This window comes from Pezoporus wallicus, unplaced genomic scaffold (genome assembly GCF_028554395.1).
Source record: "Pezoporus wallicus isolate ANWC-B61680 ecotype Strahan unplaced genomic scaffold, APGP_CSIRO_Pwel_v1 contig_11550, whole genome shotgun sequence".
NCBI classification, from domain to species: Eukaryota; Metazoa; Chordata; class Aves; order Psittaciformes; family Psittacidae; genus Pezoporus; species Pezoporus wallicus.
The window spans coordinates 1-19,277 of NW_026635787.1; the positions used below are offsets into that span (position 1 = coordinate 1).

The following is a 19,277-nucleotide window of genomic DNA, read 5'->3' on the forward strand; positions in this document are numbered from 1 at the left end:
GGGATGGTCAATGGGGCAGTCAATGGCATGGTCAATGGGGTGGTCAATGGGATGGTCAATGCTCAATGCTCAATGGTATGGTCAATGGGATGGTCAATGGGAGGGGCAATGGGGTGGGCAATGGGATGGGCAATGGGATGGGCAATGGGAGGGTCAATGGGGTGGTCAATCGTCAATGGAGTGATCAACGCGATGCCCAATGCTCAACGGGGCGGTCAATGGGACGGCCAACGCGCAACGCGGGTGTAGGGTGTGAGGTGCGCGCGTGCGGGTCGTGGGGGGTGTGTGCACGTGGGGGGGCTACCTTGATGAGGTCGATGAGCAGGGAGGACTTGAACATCCAATCGAGCTTCATGTCCTCGTTGCGCAGGAGGTCCTCGAGGCTGCCCCGCGAGCAGTGCTCCGAGACGATGGCGAAGATGCCGCAGTCGTGGAAGAAGCCCAGGAAGAGGTTGACGTTCTCATGGCGCAGGTCCCGCAGCTGCGGGGGACCCATGGCGGGGGGGGGGGAGACGACACACCATTGGCCATGGGGCAGCTCTTGGGGCCCCCCATGGCTTCCTATGGCCCCGCGTTGGCTCCCTATGGCGTCCTATGGACCCATATTGGCTCCCTATGGCGTCCTATGGACCCACATTGGCTCCCTATGGCTTCCTATGGACCTGTTTTGGGTCCCCATCTCTTCCTGTGGACCCACATTGGCTCCCTATGGCTTCCCGTGGACCCACATTGGCTCCCTATGGCTTCCTATGGACCCACATTGGCCCCCTATAGCTTCCTGTGGACCCACATTGGCTCCCTATGGCTTCCTATGGACCCACATTGGCTCCCTATGGCTTCCTGTGGACCCACATTGGCTCCCTATGGCTTCCTATGGACCCACATTGTCCCCCTTGGCTCCATGATGTCCTCATGACCCAATGTTGTCTCCATGACCCACAGATGTCCTCAATGACCCATTGATGTCCCCATGACCCCATGTTGTCCCACATGTCCCATTGATTCCCCATGACCCACTGATGTCCCCCATGTCCCATTGATGTCCCCATGACCCATGGTTGTCCCACATGTCCCATTGATTCCCCATGACCCACTGATGTCCCCCATGACCCATTGATGTCCCCATGACCCATGGTTGTCCCCCATGACCCATTGATGCCCCCATGACCCAGTGTTGTCCCCCATGACCCATTGATGTCCCCATGACCCCATGTTGTCCCCCATGACCCACTGATGTCCCCATGACCCACTGATGTCCCCATGGCCCATTGATGTCCCCCATGGCCCATTGATGTCCCCATGATCCATTGATGCCCCCATGACCCAATGTTGTCCCCCATGACCCATTGATGTCCCCATGACCCAATGTTGTCCCCCATGACCCATTGATGTCCCCATGACCCACTGATGTCCCCATGGGCCATTGATGTCCCCCATGATCCATTGATGCCCCCATGACCCAATGTTATCCCCCATGACCCATTGATGTCCCCATGACCCATGGTTGTGCCCCATGTCCCATTGATGTCCCCATGTCCCATGGTTGTCCCCCATGACCCATTGATGTCCCCATGACCCAATGTTGTCCCCCATGGCCCATTGATGTCCCCATGACCCATGGTTGTCCCCCATGACCCATTGATGCCCCCATGACCCATGGTTGTCCCTCATGACCCATTGATGTCCCCATGACCCAATGTTGTCCCCCATGACCCATTGATGTCCCCATGACCCAATGTTGTGCCCCATGTCCCATTGATGTCCCCATGACCCAATGTTATCCCCCATGACCCATTGATGCCCCCATGACCCATGGTTGTCCCTCATGACCCATTGATGTCCCCATGACCCATGGTTGTGCCCCATGTCCCATTGATGTCCCCATGACCCAATGTTGTCCCCCATGACCCATTGATGTCCCCATGACCCAATGTTGTCCCTCATGACCCATTGATGTCCCCATGACCCATGGTTGTCCCCCATGTCCCATTGATGTCCCCATGACCCAATGTTGTCCCCCATGACCCATTGATGTCCCCATGACCCATGGTTGTGCCCCATGTCCCATTGATGTCCCCATGACCCATGGTTGGCCCTCATGACCCATTGATGTCCCCATGACCCATGGTTGTGCCCCATGTCCCATTGATATCCCCATGACCCATGGTTGTCCCCCATGGCCCATTGATGTCCCCATGACCCAATGTTGTCCCCCATGTCCCATTGATGTCCCCATGACCCAATGTTGTCCCCCATGACCCATTGATGTCCCCATGACCCATTTTTGTGCCCCATGTCCCATTGATGTCCCCATGACCCAATGTTGTCCCCCATGACCCATTGATGTCCCCATGACCCATTTTTGTGCCCCATGTCCCATTGATGTCCCCATGACCCATGGTTGTCCCCCATGTCCCATTGATGTCCCCATGACCCAATGTTGTGCCCCATGTCCCATTGATGTCCCCATGACCCATGGTTGTCCCCCATGGCCCATTGATGTCCCCCATGGCCCTCACCTTGCAGAAGGCCAACTTGGTGGCCGGTTTCACCTCCCTGTGCTCATCGCCAGGGAACTTCTTCAGCCAGACCCAGTCACCCTGAGGGGCAAAGGGGGTGAGGACTGAGCCCCCCTGGGAGCAGCCCCACCCCGAGGTCCTGGGGGACACCATGGGGGTGCCCCAACGTTGACTCAACCCATCTCAACCCAACTCAACTCGATTCAACCCGATTCAACCCAACTCAATGAACGCAACCCAACTGAAGTCAACCCAACTCATCTCACCTCGATGATCGCCGCTCAAACCCATGCCAACTCAATGACCTCAACCCAACCCAACTCAACCCAATTCAACTCAACGCAACACAATGATCTTAACTCAACCCAACACAAGTCAATGAATTCAACCCAACCCAATCTGGCTCAACTCAACTCAATGATCTCCACTCAAACACAAGCCAACTCAACGATCTCAACACAAGCCAACTCAACCCAACCCAATTCAACTCAACGCAACTCAATGGTCTCAACTCAACTCAACCCAACTCAACTCAACCCAACACAACTCAATGAACTCAACCCAACCCAACTCAACCCAGTTCAACTCAACTCAATGATCTCCACTCCAACCCAAGACAACTCAGTGATCTCAACCCAACCCAATTCAATCCAGTTCAACTCAGCGCAACTCAATGATCTCAACTCAACCCAACTCAACCCAATTCAATCCAATTCAACTCAACCCAGCTCAGTTCAGCTCAACTCAATGATCTCCACTCAAAGCCAAGAGAACTCAACGATCTCAATGCAGCCCAACTCATCTCAATCCAACTCAACCCAATTCAACTCAACCCAACTCAAGCCAACTCAATGACCTCAACTCAATCCAAACCAACCCAGCTCAACCCAATCCAATTCAACACCTTCAACTCAGCTGAACTCAACCCAATGAACTCAACTCATCCCAAGTCAACTCAACCCAACTCAATGACCTCAACCCAACTCAACCCAACTCAATGACCTCAATTCAACTCAACCCAACTCAATGAACTCAACTCAACCCAACTCAATGAACTCAATTCAACCCAACTCAATGAACTCAACCCAACTCAGTGACTTCAACTCAACCCAACTCAACGAACTCAACCCAACTCAAGCCAACTCAATGACTTCAACCCAACTCAACTCAACCCAACCCAACTCAATGAACTAAACCCAACTCACCGACTACAACTCAACCCAACTCAACGAACTCAACCCAAATCAACCCAACTCAATGACTTCAACCCAACCCAAACCAACTCAATGACCTCAACCCAACCCAATCCAACTCAATGACCTCAACCCAACCCAATCCAATCCAACTCAATGACTTCAACCCAACCCAATCCAACTCAATGACCTCAACCCAACCCAATCCAACTCAATGACCTCAACCCAACCCAATCCAACTCAATGACTTCAACCCAACCTAAACCAACTCAATGACTTCAACCCAACCCAAACCAACTCAATGACCTCAACCCAACCCAATCCAACTCAATGACCTCAACCCAACCCAACCCAACTCAATGACTTCAACCCAACCCAAACCAACTCAATGACTTCAACCCAACCCAAACCAACTCAATGACCTCAACCCAACCCAAACCAACTCAATGACTTCAACCCAACCCAAACCAACTCAATGACCTCAACCCAACCCAATCCAACTCAATGACCTCAACCCAACCCAATCCAACTCAATGACCTCAACCCAACCCAATCCAACTCAATGACTTCAACCCAACCCAAACCAACTCAATGACTTCAACCCAACCCAAACCAACTCAATGACCTCAACCCAACCCAATCCAACTCAATGACCTCAACCCAACCCAATCCAACTCAATGACCTCAACCCAACCCAATCCAACTCAATGACCTCAACCCAACCCAATCCAACTCAATGACCTCAACCCAACCCAATCCAACTCAATGACTTCAACCCAACCCAAACCAACTCAATGACCAATCCAACTCAATGACCTCAACCCAACCCAATCCAACTCAATGACTTCAACCCAACCCAAACCAACTCAATGACCTCAACCCAACCCAATCCAACTCAATGACCTCAACCCAACCCTCCACTGGAGATCCCTCTCCATCCCCACCCCCCCCCCTTCCTTCTCTCCCCACTCATGCCCAGGGGAGGACACTGGGTGGTGGATCCAGGGTCTGGGATGGAGCAGGAGGACCACGTTGTGGGGGGGGGGGGGGGTCACCGGTGCCTCTTACCTGCACGGAGGCGACAAGGCCCTGCTGGTTAAACAAAAGGAGGAGCAAGGGGAGGTGGTTGTGGGCCCTCAGAGGCTCATCTCCCTGCGGGAAAGGGCAATCGTGACCCACGGCCCAACGTGCCCACCTATGGCCACCAACGGCCCCCAGCCCTCAAGCGGGATGAAGCTGCTCCAAAGGGGGGTCGAGGTGCCGGCGTCCCCTTCCTTCCTCATGGAGCCCTATGGAGGTGGCCTTGCCTTGTCGCCCCCGGTGGTGGCAATGGGGAGGTGGGGTGGGGGTGATGGGGGGGGCAAAGGGGACAATGGGGAGCAAGAAGGGGGGGGGGTGACCCAAGGGGAAGGGGACAAGGGGGAGTTCTCACCTCGGCGATGGCCACGTTGGTGGTGTCCGGGGTGGCGGCGGCGCTCTTGGTGCTCTTGTTGTCACCGCTGCTGGGGCCGGCGAGGCTGGTCCTGCTGCCATCGACCTGCATGGCGATGGGGGGTGTGGGGAGCAGGGTATGGGGTGTAGGGGGTATGCAATATGGGGCATGGGGTGTGGGGTATGGGATATGGGGTGTGGGGTATGGGGTGCATGGGGTGTGGGGTATGGGGTGTGGGGTATGGGGTATGGGATATGGGGTATGGGATATGGGGTATGGGGTGTGGGGTATGGGATATGGGGTATGGGGTATGGGGTGTGGGGTATGGGGTGTGGGATATGGGGTGTGGGGTATGGGATATGGGGTATGGGATATGGGGTGTGGGGTAGGGGGTATGGGATGTAGGGTGTTGGGGTATGGGGTGTGGGGTATGGGTGGGGTATGGAATATGGGGTATGGGGTACGGGATATGGGATATGGGGTGTGGGGTGTGGGGTATGGGATATATGGGATACGGGATATGGGGTATGGGCTATGGGATATGGGATATGGGATATGGGGTATGGGATATGGGGTGTGGGGTATGGGATATGGGGTATGGGATATGGGGTGTGGGGTGTGGGATATGGGGTGTGGGATATGGGGTGTATGGGGTATATGGGGTATGAGATATGTGGGATATATGGGGTATATGGGTCATGGGGTATGGGATATGGGGTATGGGATGTATGGGGTAAATGGGATATATGGGGTGTGGAGTGTGGGGTATGGGACATGGGGTATGGGACATGGGGTATGGGATATGGGGTGTGGGGTGTGGGGTATGGGGTACGGGATATGGGGTATGGGGTATGGGATATGGGGTATGGGATATGGGGTGTGGGGTATGGGGTGTGGGGTATGGGAAATGGGGCATGGAGTATGGGATATGGGGTATGGGATATGGGGATACGAGACATGGGGACACGTCACCCATCAGAGCACATCACCCACAGGGTCCCATGAAACCCATGGCTCTCCTCCCGAGCTCAAGCATCAGGGTCTCCTTCCCAGCCCCCCCATTGACCACCACAGCCCCATTGGGGCCCCCTATGGGTCCCCCTATGGCACCTGCTTGCAGCTGTGGGTGTTGATGAAGGTCAGGTCATCCATGGTGAGGATGATCTTGTTGGGGCCCTTCATGAGCTGGGCCTGTTGGATGCGGCGCCTGCATTGGATGGGACACGGAAGCTGCTGAGATGCCTCCATAGGGAGCCCCATAGCACCCATTGGAGCCCCATAGCACCCATTGGAGCCCCATAGCACCCACTGGGGTGGTGGCACCCACCTGATGAAGCAGGCGAGGGCAGCGCCGGCCGCGGCCAGGGCGCAGATGAGGATCAACATGAGGAGGACGACGGTGGCGTCCAGCCCTATGGGAGAGAAAGGGGGTGAGGGCCTTCATCAAGGGCACCCATGGGCACCGATGGTCACCTATGGCTACCTATGGCCACCTATGATAAGTCATGGCCACCTATGGTCCACCTATGGCTACCTATGGTCACCTATGGCTACCTATGGTCACCTATGGCTACCTATGGTCACCTATGGCTACCTATGGTCACCTATGGTCACCTATGGCCACCTCTAACCATGGTCACCCTTGGCCACCTATGGTCAACCCTGGCCACCTATGGGCAGCCATGGTCACCTGTGAGCGCTATGGTCATGGGTGCCCACCATGGCTACCTATGATAAGCCATGGCCACCTATGGTCCACCTATGGTGGGGTGTGATGGATGATGGTGGATGGAGGTGGATGGATGATGATGATGATGATGGATGGATGGAGGTGGATGGATGATGATGATGATGGATGGATGGATGATGGATGGAGGTGGATGGATGATGATGATGATGATGGATGGATGGAGGTGGATGGATGGATGATGATGATGATGATGGATGATGATGATGATGATGGATGATGATGATGATGATGGATGGATGGATAGATGATGGATGATGGATGATGGATGATGGATGGTTAATGGATGGATGGTGGATGGATGATGGATGATGGATGGATGATGATGGATGGATGGATGGATGATGATGATGGATGGATGGATGATGGATGGAGGTGGATGATGGATGGAGGTGGATGATGATGATGATGATGATGGATGGATGGAGGTGGATGGATGATGATGATGATGGATGGATGGATGATGGATGGAGGTGGATGGATGATGATGATGATGATGGATGGATGGAGGTGGATGGATGATGATGGTGATGATGATGATGATGGATGGATGATGGATGGAGGTGAATGGATGATGATGATGATGATGGATGGATGGATGGATGGAGGTGGATGGATGATGATGATGATGATGGATGGATGGATGGATGGAGGTGGATGGATGATGATGGTGATGATGATGATGGATGGATGATGGATGGAGGTGGATGGATGATGATGATGATGATGATGATGGATGGATGATGGATGGATGATGATGATGGATGATGATGATGTATATTGATGGATGGATGGATGATGGATGATGATGGATGGAGATGATAATGATGAGGATGGATGGATGATGATGATGTAGATGGATGGATGATGCCTGATGATGATGGATGATGGATGGATGATACATAATGGATGCATGATGACTCTACCAGACCCACACCCCCCCTCACCCCCATTACAGATGGAGCCCGTCTCGAACCAACACCCGGCGTCGGTGCCGGGGCTGGAGCTGCGCGGCCAATGTGGGGCCCGTTCCCGTTGGCTCAGGCCTCGCGTCCCCGGCTCCAGCCCATAGACCGGCCACAACCGGTCCCCTTGGCCGTCGGTGTCCAGCACCACGTAGGGGACCCTGACGGCCCCATCCTGGTCAATGGAGAAGCTTTGGCAGAAGCCATCGACGTGGAGGTCGTGGAAGCTCTGGGCCACGCTGGTGCCCATCACCCAACGGCCCGCGCGGCGCGCGGCCTCCACCGCCGCCGCCAGCACGAAGATGGAGTTGTAGATGGTGGCGAAGAGAGGGTGGACCTATGGGGGGGGGACAAGGGAAGGGGAAGGGGGGTGTGTGTCAATGGGGTGAGGGAGCGGCAGGAGGTGGAGGGTATGGGAATGGGGTCGGTTGGGGTTGCTGTGGGTCAAGGGTGGTGGTCATGGTCATCTCTACTCAATGATGTTGGCCATGGTTATCTCTACCCAATGACGTTGGCCATGGTTATCTCTACTCAATGATGTTGGCCATGGTCATCTCTACTCAATGACGTTGGCCATGGTCATCAACATCCAATGCCATTGGCCATGGTCATCTCTACTCAATGATGTTGGCCATGGTCATCAACATCCAATGCTATTGGCCATGGTCATCTCTACTCAATGATGTTGGCCATGGTCATCACCATCCAATGCTATTGGCCATGGTCATCTCTACTCAATGATGTTGGCCATGGTCATCAACATCCAATGCTATTGGCCATGGTCATCTCTACTCAATGACGTTGGCCATGGTCATCAACATCCAATGCCATTGGCCATGGTCATCTCTACTCAAGGATGTTGGCCATAGTTATCTCTACCCAATGGTGTTGGCCATGGTTATCTCTACTCAATGATGTTGGCCATGGTCATCTCTACTCAATGATGTTGACCATGGTCATCAACATCCAATGCTATTGGCCATGGTCATCTCTACTCAATGCCATTGACCATGGTCATCAACATCCAATGCTATTGGCCATGGTCATCTCTACTCAATGATGTTGGCCATGGTCATCAACATCCAGTGCTATTGGCCATGGTCATCTCTACTCAAGGATGTTGGCCATAGTTATCTCTACCCAATGGTGTTGGCCATGGTCATCTCTACCCAATGATGTTGGCCATGGTCATCACCATTCAATGCCATTGGCCATGGTCATCTCCATTTGAGTCCCATTGGCCTAGTTCTCCTCTAACTGCCCCATCCTACAACCAATCCATCACCCATCTCTGTAGATCCCATTCCCACCCCCTAGATGTGTCCTTCTCCCCACAGATGTGTCCCTCACCCCACAGACATGCCCTATACCCCATAGACCTGTCCCTCACCCCATAGACCTCCCCTACACCCCATAGACGTGCTCCACACCCCATCGACCTTCCCTCACCCAATAGAGACGTCCTTCACCCCATAGAGATGATACCCCACAGAGGTGTCCCTCACCCCATAGACCTCCCCTACACCCCATAGCCCTGCCCCTCACCCCATAGCCCTGCCCTCCACCCCATAGACATGCCCTCCACACCATATCCCTGCCCTCCACCCCATAGACATGTCCCTCCCCCCATAGCTCCCCCCCCCCCCATAACCCTGCCGCACACCTGCATGGGATCAATGTAAGCAGGGACCTCATTGGCCTCCTGAGCCCGGAGCAGGGCTTGGTGGAAGGAGCCGTGGGGCGAGTCCATGGTGATGGTGAGGACGGCGTCGTGGGCGCGGCGCAGGCGGGTGCTGTTGGCCAAGCCGGGGTAGGCGAGGCTCTGGTAGGGCAGGGGGAAGGTGAGGGTGTCGTAGGGGATGAAGACGAAGGAGCCGTCGGCCATGCCCATGTCCTCGGCCGTCTCCAGGAGGACTTTCTGCTCCTCACCGCCCAGCAGCACCGAGTGCATGCACATCAGCACCACTGCGGGGACAGCGCCGTCATCGTCGTCGTCGTCGTCATCAATCATCCATCCATCGTCATCAATCATCCATCCATCATCATCATCGTCGTCATCATCCATCCATCATCATCAACCATCATTGTCATCCATCATCATCATGTCATCATCGTCATCCATCCATCGTCATCATCGTCATCCATCCATCGTCATCAATCATCCATCCATCATCATCAACCATCATTGTCATCATCCATCGTCATCATCATCGTCATCATCGTCATCCATCCATCGTCATCATCGTCATCCATCCATCGTCATCAATCATCCATCCATCATCATCAACCATCCATCATCATCAACCATCATTATCATCAACCATCATTGTCATCATCCATCGTCATCATCATCATCATCCATCGTCGTCAATCATCCATCCATCATCATCGTCATCCATCGTCATCATCCATCCATCATCATCAATCATCATTGTCATCATCCATCGTCATCATCATCGTCATCGTCGTCATCCATCCATCGTCATCATCGTCATCCATCCATCGTCATCAATCATCCATCCATCATCATCCATCGTCATCATCATCCATCCATCATCATCAATCATCATTGTCATCATCCATCGTCATCATCATCAATCGTCATCTGTCCATCATCAATCATCCATCCATCGTCATCACTCATCATTGCCATCATCCATCATCATCATCATCGTCGTCGTCGTCAGCATCGTCATCCATCCATCGTCATCCATCCATCATCATCATCGTCATCCATCCATCATCATCGTCATCCATCCATTGTCGTCATCATCCATCCATCATCATCATCCATCACCATCAATCATCATTGTCATCATCATCCTCGCCCATTATCCATCATCATCATCCATCATCATCATCCTCCATCATCATCATCACCCATCATCCATCACCATCATCACTGTCATCCATCATCATCGTCCATCATCTTCCATCATCATCATCATCCTCCATCGTCATCATCATCCATTATCCATCATCATCACCATCCATCATCCTCCATCCCCATCCTCCACCCTTCTTCACCTTCATCCCCCCCATCCCCATCCTCCACCCCCCATCCCCCCCATCACCCCCACCCCCCCCACATCCCCCTGCCCCTCACCTCTCACTCCATCCGCCCTCTTCACCTTCCTCAACGCCTCCTTCGCCTCCTCTTCCTCGGCCCCGGCCACGGCCACCACGCTCACGGGCAAGCCCTTGGCCCTCAGCCCTTGGGCCACCCCTTGCCCCACTTCCCTCCATGGGTCCTGTGGGGCGGCCACCACGGCCACGTGGGCCCAGCGGAAGAAGCTCAGCACCGCGTGCAGCACCTCCACCGCCCCCGGCATGGGGGGCACCAACGTCTCCAACCCCTCCCCGTCACCCGCGCCCCCTAAGCAGCTCCAGGCCACCAAGGGCTTGTTCCAAGCGGCCATAAGGAGGGCGGCTGCCCCACAAGTGCCCGGGTTGATGGGGCCCACCAAGGAGGAGGCGTAGCGCTCGACGTTGAGGAGCCCCATGGTGGCTTGGGGGGTGGAGCAAGCTTCCGAGAGGACCACGGCGTCCCACCAATAGGCTTGGTTGTAGTTGGGGTCCCCGTTGAGGCGGGAGGTGGCCAAGCGAGAGGCCAGCTCCGGATGGGCCCGGGCCAGGATGGGGTCGCAGGACCAGGGCCCCATGACCCCCACCTTGAAGGTGGCGGCGTGGGTGGGGGGGGAAGGGAGGAGGAGGAGGAGGAGGACGAAGAGGAAGAGGAAGGGGAAAGGGTGGGGGAAGGGCCACCGGGGGTGGTGGGAGAGGTGGAGGAGGAAGAGGGGGGAGAGGGGGGCGGCGGTGGAGGGGCAGCCGGTGGAGGTGTCCCCATGGGTGACCCCATTGAGGCTCCCGTTGGAGATGCCATCGTTGGAGATGATGTCCCCATTGATGTCCCCATTGATCTTCCCATTGGAGATGCCATCGTTGGAGATGCAACCATTGGAGATGTCCCCATTGATCTTCCCATTGGAGATGCCATCGTTGGAGATGCAACCATTGGAGATGTCCCCATTGATCTTCCCATTGGAGATGCCATCGTTGGAGATGCAACCATTGGAGATGTCCCCATTGATCTTCCCATTGGAGATGCCACCATTGGAGATGCCATCGTTGGAGATGTCCCCATTGATGTCCCCATTGATCTTCCCATTGGAGATGCCCCCATTGGAGATGCCATCGTTGGAGATGCAACCGTTGGAGATGTCCCCATTGATGTCCCCGTTGATGCTCCCATTGGAGATGCCACCATTGCAGATGCCACCATTGGAGATGTCCCCATTGATGCCCCCGTTGAGGCTCCCATTGGAGATGCCACCATTGGAGATGCCATCGTTGGAGATGTCCCCATTGATGCCCCCATTGATCTTCCCATTGGAGATGCCATCGTTGGAGATGCAACCGTTGGAGATGTCCCCATTGATGTCCCCGTTGATGCTCCCATTGGAGATGCCACCATTGCAGATGCCACCATTGGAGATGTCCCCATTGATGCCCCCGTTGAGGCTCCCATTGGAGATGACACCATTGGGGGTGCCACCATTGGAGATGCCATCGCTGGAGATGCAACCATTGATGTCCCCATTGATCTTCCCATTGGAGATGCCATCGTTGGAGATGCAACTATTGGAGATGTCCCCATTGATGCCCCCGTTGATGCTCCCATTGGAGATGCCACCATTGCAGATGCCACCATTGGGGATGCCCCCATTGAGGCTCCCATTGGAGATGACACCATTGGGGGTGCCACCATTGGAGATGCAACCATTGGAGATGCCATCGTTGGAGATGCAACCATTGGAGATGTCCCCATTGAGGCTCCTATTGGAGATGCCACCATTGGAGATGCCACCACTGGAGATGCAACCATTGGAGATGCCATCGTTGGAGATGCCTCCATTGATGCTCCCACTGGAGATGCCGTCGTTGGAGATGCAACCGTTGGAGATGTCCCCATTGCTGCCACCATTGGCGACGTCGTTGTTGGAGGGGCAACCATTGGAGATGCCCCCATTGATGCTCCCATTGGAGATGCCACCATTGGAGATGCTGTTGTTGGAGGAGATGCCGTTGGAGGTGATGCCGTTGGAGATGCCATCATTGGAGATACAACCATTGGAGATGCCCCCATTGATGCTCCCATTGGAGATGCAACCATTGGAGATGCCTCCATTGGAGATGCTATCGTTGGTGATGCTGTTGTAGGCGGTGATGCCATTGGAGACACCCCCAGTGATGTTCCCATTGGAGATGCCATCATTGGAGATGCAACCATTGAAGATGTCCCCATTGATGCTCCCATTGGAGATGCAACCATTGAAGATGTCCCCATTGATGCTCCCATTGGCGATGCCATCGTTGGAGATGCAACCATTGAAGATGTCCCCATTGATGCTCCCATTGGCGATGCCATCGTTGGAGATGCAACCATTGAAGATGTCCCCATTGATGCTCCTATTGGAGATGCAACCATTGAAGATGTCCCCATTGATGCTCCCATTGGAGATGCAACCATTGAAGATGTCCCCATTGATGCTCCCATTGGAGATGCTGTTGTTGGAGGTGATGTCATTGGAGATGCAGCCATTGGGGATGCTCCCATTGGTGCTCCCATTGCAGATGCCACCATTGGAGGTGGCGCCATTGGAGATGCAACCCCCATTGGAGACGATGCTCTTGGAGGTGTTGCCATTGGAGAAGCCATTGTAGGAGATGCCACCATTGGAGGTGTCATCGTTGGAGATGTCCCTGGTGGAGACGCCGCCATTGGAGACGCCATTGGCATGGGTGGCACTGTGAGTGTTGGAGGTGCCACCACTAGGGGAGGTAGAGCTCTTCAGAGAGATGCCACCATTGGCGATGTCCCTGTTGGAGAGGCCACCATTGGAGATGCCTCCAACGATGTCCCCATTGAAGATGTCCCCATTGATGCTCCCATTGGAGATGTCCCCATTGGAGATGCCTCCAACGATGTCCCCATTGAAGATGTCCCCATTGAAGATGTCTCCATTGGAGATGCCACCATTGGAGATGCCGCCATTGGAGATGCCACCATCGATGTCCCCATTGAAGATGTCCCCATTGGAGATGCCACCATCGATGTCCCCATTGGAGATGTCCCCATTGATGATGTCCCCATTGGAGACGCCATCATTGGAGATGACGCACCCATTGATGTCCCCATTGAAGATGTTGTCCCCATTGATGTCCCCATTGAAGATGTCCCCATTGATGTTCCCATTGGAGATGCCACCATGGACAAGGTCTTCCTTGGAGAGGTCCCCATTGGCGATGATGCCCCCATTGGTGATGTTGACCCCATTGATGCCCCAATTGGTGATGCCGTCGATGGCCCCACTGATGGCCCTATTGACGGCCCCATTGACGTCCCCATTGACATCCCCATTGACGTCCCCATTGATGACCCCATTGAAGCCCCCATTGACGCACCCTGTTGACGGCCCCATTGACATCCCCATTGACATCCCTACTGACGTCCCCACTGCCGGCCCCACTGACGTCCCCATTGACGTCCCCATTGATGCTCCCATTGATGGCCCTATTAATGCCCCCATTGACATCCCCATTGAAGCCCCCATTGACTTCCCTACCGAAGCCTCCATTGGTGCCCCCATTGACGGCCCCATTGACGTCCCTATTGATGCCTCCATTGAAGTCCCCATTGACGTCCCCATTGATGTCCCTATTGATGCCCCCATTGACGTCCCCATTGATGTCCCTATTGATGCCCCCATTGATGTCCCCATTGACGACCCCATTGACCGCCCCATTGAAGTCCCTATTGACAGCCCCATTGACGGCCCCATTGACAGCCCCATTGACAGCCCCATTGATGCCCCCATTGGTGTCCCCATCGGTGCCTGCAGGGGCCATGGCCCTGCCTCCCCCCATGCTCTGGGGGCTCTTCAGGCCCGGGGGGGCCGCGCAGGGGGGGCTCGGGGGGGTCCCCATGGGTCCAGCGAGGTCACCATGGCCGGGGGGGGGCGATACCACCTGTGGGGGGGGTAGAAAGGGGGTGATGATGGGGGGGGGGGCCCTTGAGGGGGTATGGGGGTGGCCTAAGGGGGGTTATAGGGACCCATAGGGGGGGTAATGGGGCGCTATGGGGGTCCATGGGGGGTAATGGGGGCCTATGGGGGGGCTATGGGGGTTATAGGGGGGTTATGGGGGTCCATTGAGGGGCTATGGGGGGGGCTATAGGGGGGTAATGGGGGCCTATGGGGGGGCTATGGGGGTTATAGGGGGGTTATGGGGGTCCATTGAGGGGCTATGGGGGGGGCTATAGGGGGGTAATGGGGGCCTATGGGGGGGCTATGGGGGTTATAGGGGGGTTATGGGGGTCCACTATAGGGGGGTAATGGGGGCCTATGGGGGGGCTATGGGGGTTATAGGGGGGTTATGGGGGTCCATTGAGGGGCTATGGGGGGGGCTATAGGGGGGTAATGGGGGGCTATGGGGAGGTAATCAGGGGTTATGGGGCCCATAGGGGAATAATGAGGGGCTATGGGGGTCCATAGGGGGATAATGGGGGGCATAGGGGAGGCCTAAGGGGGGTTATAGGGGCCCATAGAGGGGCAATGGGGGGCTATGGGGAGGCAATGGGGGGGTTATGGGGGTGGTTATGGGCACCCATAGGAGAGTAATGGAGGGCTATGGGGCCCATAGGGGGATAATGGGGGGCTATGGGGGGTTATGGGGGTGGTTATGGGGGCCCATACGGGGGTAATGGGTGGCTATGGGGTGGTATGGAGGGGCTATGGGGGTTATGGGGGTCTATAAGGGGGTAATGGGGGACTATGGGGGTCTATAGGGGGTTAGGGGGGTCCATTATGGGGTTATGGGGGGGGTATAGCGGCCCATAGGGGGGTAAGGGGGGTGTTATGGGGGGCTATGGGGGCCTATGGGGGTTATGGGGGGGGGTTATGGGGGTCTATAGGGGGCTATGGGGGGGTTATGGGGGTCTATAGGGGCCTATGGGGGGTTGGGGGGGTTATGGGGGTCTATAGGGGCTTATGGGGGGTTATGGGGGGGTTATGGGGGTCTATAGGGGCCTATGGGGGGTTATGGGGAGGGTTATGGGGGTCTATAGGGGCCTATGGGGGGTTATGGGGGGGTTATGGGGGTCTGTAGGGGGCTATAGGGGGCTATGGGGGGGTTATGGGGTCTATGTGGGGCTATGGGGGGTTATGGGGGGCTATGTGGGGCTATGGGGGGTTATGGGGGTCTATAGGGGCCTATGGGGGGTTGTGGGGGGGTTATGGGGGGCTATGGGGGGCTATGGGGGTCTATGTGGGGCTATGGGGGGCTATGGGGGTCTATGGGGGGCTATGGGGGGGGTTATGGGGTCTATGTGGGTCTATGGGGGTCCCGGAGCTCTCCCTGACCCACACAGATGAGGTCACCCCCCCCCCCCCCCCCCCCACTCCCATCATCCCCCGCGGCCCCATTAATCCCATGGGGGGGGGGAGTAAAACCCGGATTATCCCCACCCCTCCCCCCCCCGGGCGATACCACGTGAGGAGATGGGGGGGAGGGGACAGAGAGTGACAATCCCCTCCCCCCATTGCTTCCCATTGCACCCCATTGGCACCCATTGATACCCATTGGCACCCATTGACACCCATTGGCACCCATTGGCATCCATTGACACCCATTGGCACCCATTGACATCTATTGGCACCTATTGGCACCCATTGGCACCCATTGGCACCCATTGGCACCCATTGATACCCATTGACCCCACTGACACCCTTTGGCACCCATTGGCGCCCATTGGCGCCCATTGGCACCCATTGGCACCCATTGACACCCATTGGCACCTATTGTCACCCATTGACACCTATGGGCACCCACTGATACCCATTGACCCCATTGACACCCATTGGCACCCATTGACACCCATGGGCACCCATTGACACCCATTGGCACCCACTGGCACCCGTTGGCACCCTACTGACACCCATTGGCACCCATTGGCGCCCATTGCACCCTATTGGCACCCATTGGCACCCGTTGGCACCCATTGACACCCAATGACACCCATTGGCACCTGTTGGCACCCATTGACACCCACTGGCACCCATTGATACCCATTGACCCCCACTGACACCCATTGGCACCCATTGGCGCCCATTGCACCCTATTGGCACCCATTGGCACCCATAGGCACCCATTGGCACCCATGGGCACCCATTGACACCCATTAACACCCACTGGCACCCATTGGCACCCTATTGACACCCATTGACACCCATTGACACCCATTGACACCCATTGGCGCCCTTTGGCACCCGTTGGCACCCATTGCCCCCTCTGGCACCCATTGATACCCATTGCATGTATGGGGACCCCAATGCACCCCATAGGGACCCCAATACCCCATAGGGACCCCAATAACCCCATAGGGACCCCAATGCACCCCATAGGGACCCCAATACCCCATAGGGACCCCAATAACCCCATAGGGACCCCAATACCCCATAGGGACCCCAATAACCCCATAGGGACCCCAATACCCCATAGGGACCCCAATAACCCCATAGGGACCCCAATACCCCATAGGGACCCCAATAACCCCATAGGGACCCCAATACCCCATAGGGACCCCATAGAGACCCCCATTGACCCCCATAGGGACCCCATTGACCCCCATAGGGACCCCATTGACCGCTATAAGGACCCCTTGACCCCCATAGGGACCCCATAGAGACCCCCATTGACCCCCATAGGGACCCATTGACCCCCATAGGGACCCCATTGACCCCTATAAGGACCCATTGACCCCCATAGGGACCCCATAGAGACCCCCATTGACCCCCATAGGGACCCCATTGACCCCCATAGGGACCCATTGACCCCCATAGGAACCCCATTGACCCCCGTAGGGACCCCATTGACCCCCATAGGGACCCCATAGGGACCCATTGACCCCCATAGGGACCCCATTCACCCCCATAGGGATCCCATTCACCCCCATAGGGACCCCATAGGGACTCATTGACCCCCGTAGGAACCCCATTGACCCCCATAGGGACCGCATTGACCCCCATAGTGACCCCATAGGGGCCCATTGACCCCCATAGGAACCCCATTGACCCCCACAGGGACCCAATTGACCCCCATAGGAACCCCATTCACCCCCATAGGGACCCCATAGGGACCCATTGATCCCCATAGGGACCCAATTGACCCCCATAGGACCCCCATTGACCCCCATAGAAACCCCATTGACCCCCATAGAAACCCCATTGACCCCCATAGGGACCCCATTGACCCCCATAGAAACCCCATTGACCCCCATAGGGACCCCATTGACCCCCATAGAAACCCCATTGACCCCCATAGGCCCCCCCATAGGGACCCTCCCATCAATGGGGCTCGGGGGGGGGGAGGGGGGTCCCTTACCTCGTGCTGGGGCCCCCCCTTCAGTGGGGGGAGGGGGGGGTCCCTGTGCGGTGCCTGCCCCCAGGGAGCCGCCAGAGCCGGACTGAGGTCACGTGGGGGGGGGGGGGGGGGGGGGGGGGGGGGGGGAGGGGGGTTAATCCCCCCCCCCCCCCCCCCCCCCCCCCATCGTCATCATCGCCCCCCTCCCCCACCTCGTTAGCCGGGGGGGGGGGTAATCGGCTTAGGGAGGGGGGAGGGGGGAGCAGGCATGGGGGGATGGGGGATCGGGGGGTATTATGGGATGGGGGGGTTATGGGGTATTATGGGATGGGTGGGATTGGGGGTGGGGGATGGGGGGTGGGGTGTGGGGTATTATGGGATATGGGGTGTGGGGTGTGGGGTATTATGGGATATGGGGGTTGGGGGATGGGGTGTGGGGTGTGGGGTGTGGGGGATGGGGTGTGGGGTGTGGGGTATTATGGGATATGGGGTGTTATGGGGTATTATGGGATATGGGGTATTATGGGATATGGGGTATTATGGGATATGGGGTGTATGGGATATGGGGTGTGGGGTGTGGGGTGTGGGGTATGGGGGATGGGGTATTATGGGATATGGGATATGGGGTGTGGGGTGTGAGGTGTGGGGTATGTGGGATGGGATATGGGGTATTATGGGATATGGGGTGTATGGGGTGTGGGGGTGGGGTGTGGGGTATGGGGGATGGGGTGTATGGGGGGATGGGATATGGGGTATTATGGGATACGGGGTGTATGGGGTATGGGATGGGGGGTATGGGGTGATGGGGTGTGGGGATAGGGTATGGGGTGTGGGGTGTGGGGGATGGGGGATGAGGTGTGGGGTGTGGGGGATGGGATATGGGGTATTATGGGATATGGGGTGTATGGGGTATTATGGGATATGGGGTGTATGGGGTGTGGGGTGTGGGGTGTGGGGTATGGGGTGTGGGGTATGGGGGATGGGATATGGGGTATTATGGGA

At 56.1% G+C, this 19,277-nt stretch overlaps 1 protein-coding gene across 1 annotated transcript; it reads right to left on the reverse strand.

Annotated features, from left to right (window-relative positions):
- Positions 1-304: 304 nt before the first annotated feature.
- LOC130593247 (retinal guanylyl cyclase 1-like) lies at positions 305-14,765 on the reverse strand (the record flags this gene model as incomplete). Its single annotated transcript, XM_057398254.1, has 13 exons — positions 14,679-14,765; positions 13,597-14,140; positions 12,647-13,206; positions 12,131-12,352; positions 10,963-11,821; positions 9,520-9,821; positions 7,839-8,193; positions 6,472-6,556; positions 6,255-6,351; positions 5,145-5,249; positions 4,781-4,864; positions 2,520-2,600; positions 305-481 (listed from the first exon to the last, which is right to left on the reverse strand). Coding segments are annotated over exons 1-13 (3,558 nt in total), but the record flags the coding sequence as incomplete, so codon positions are not given.
- Between the last annotated feature and the right edge of the window lie 4,512 nt (positions 14,766-19,277).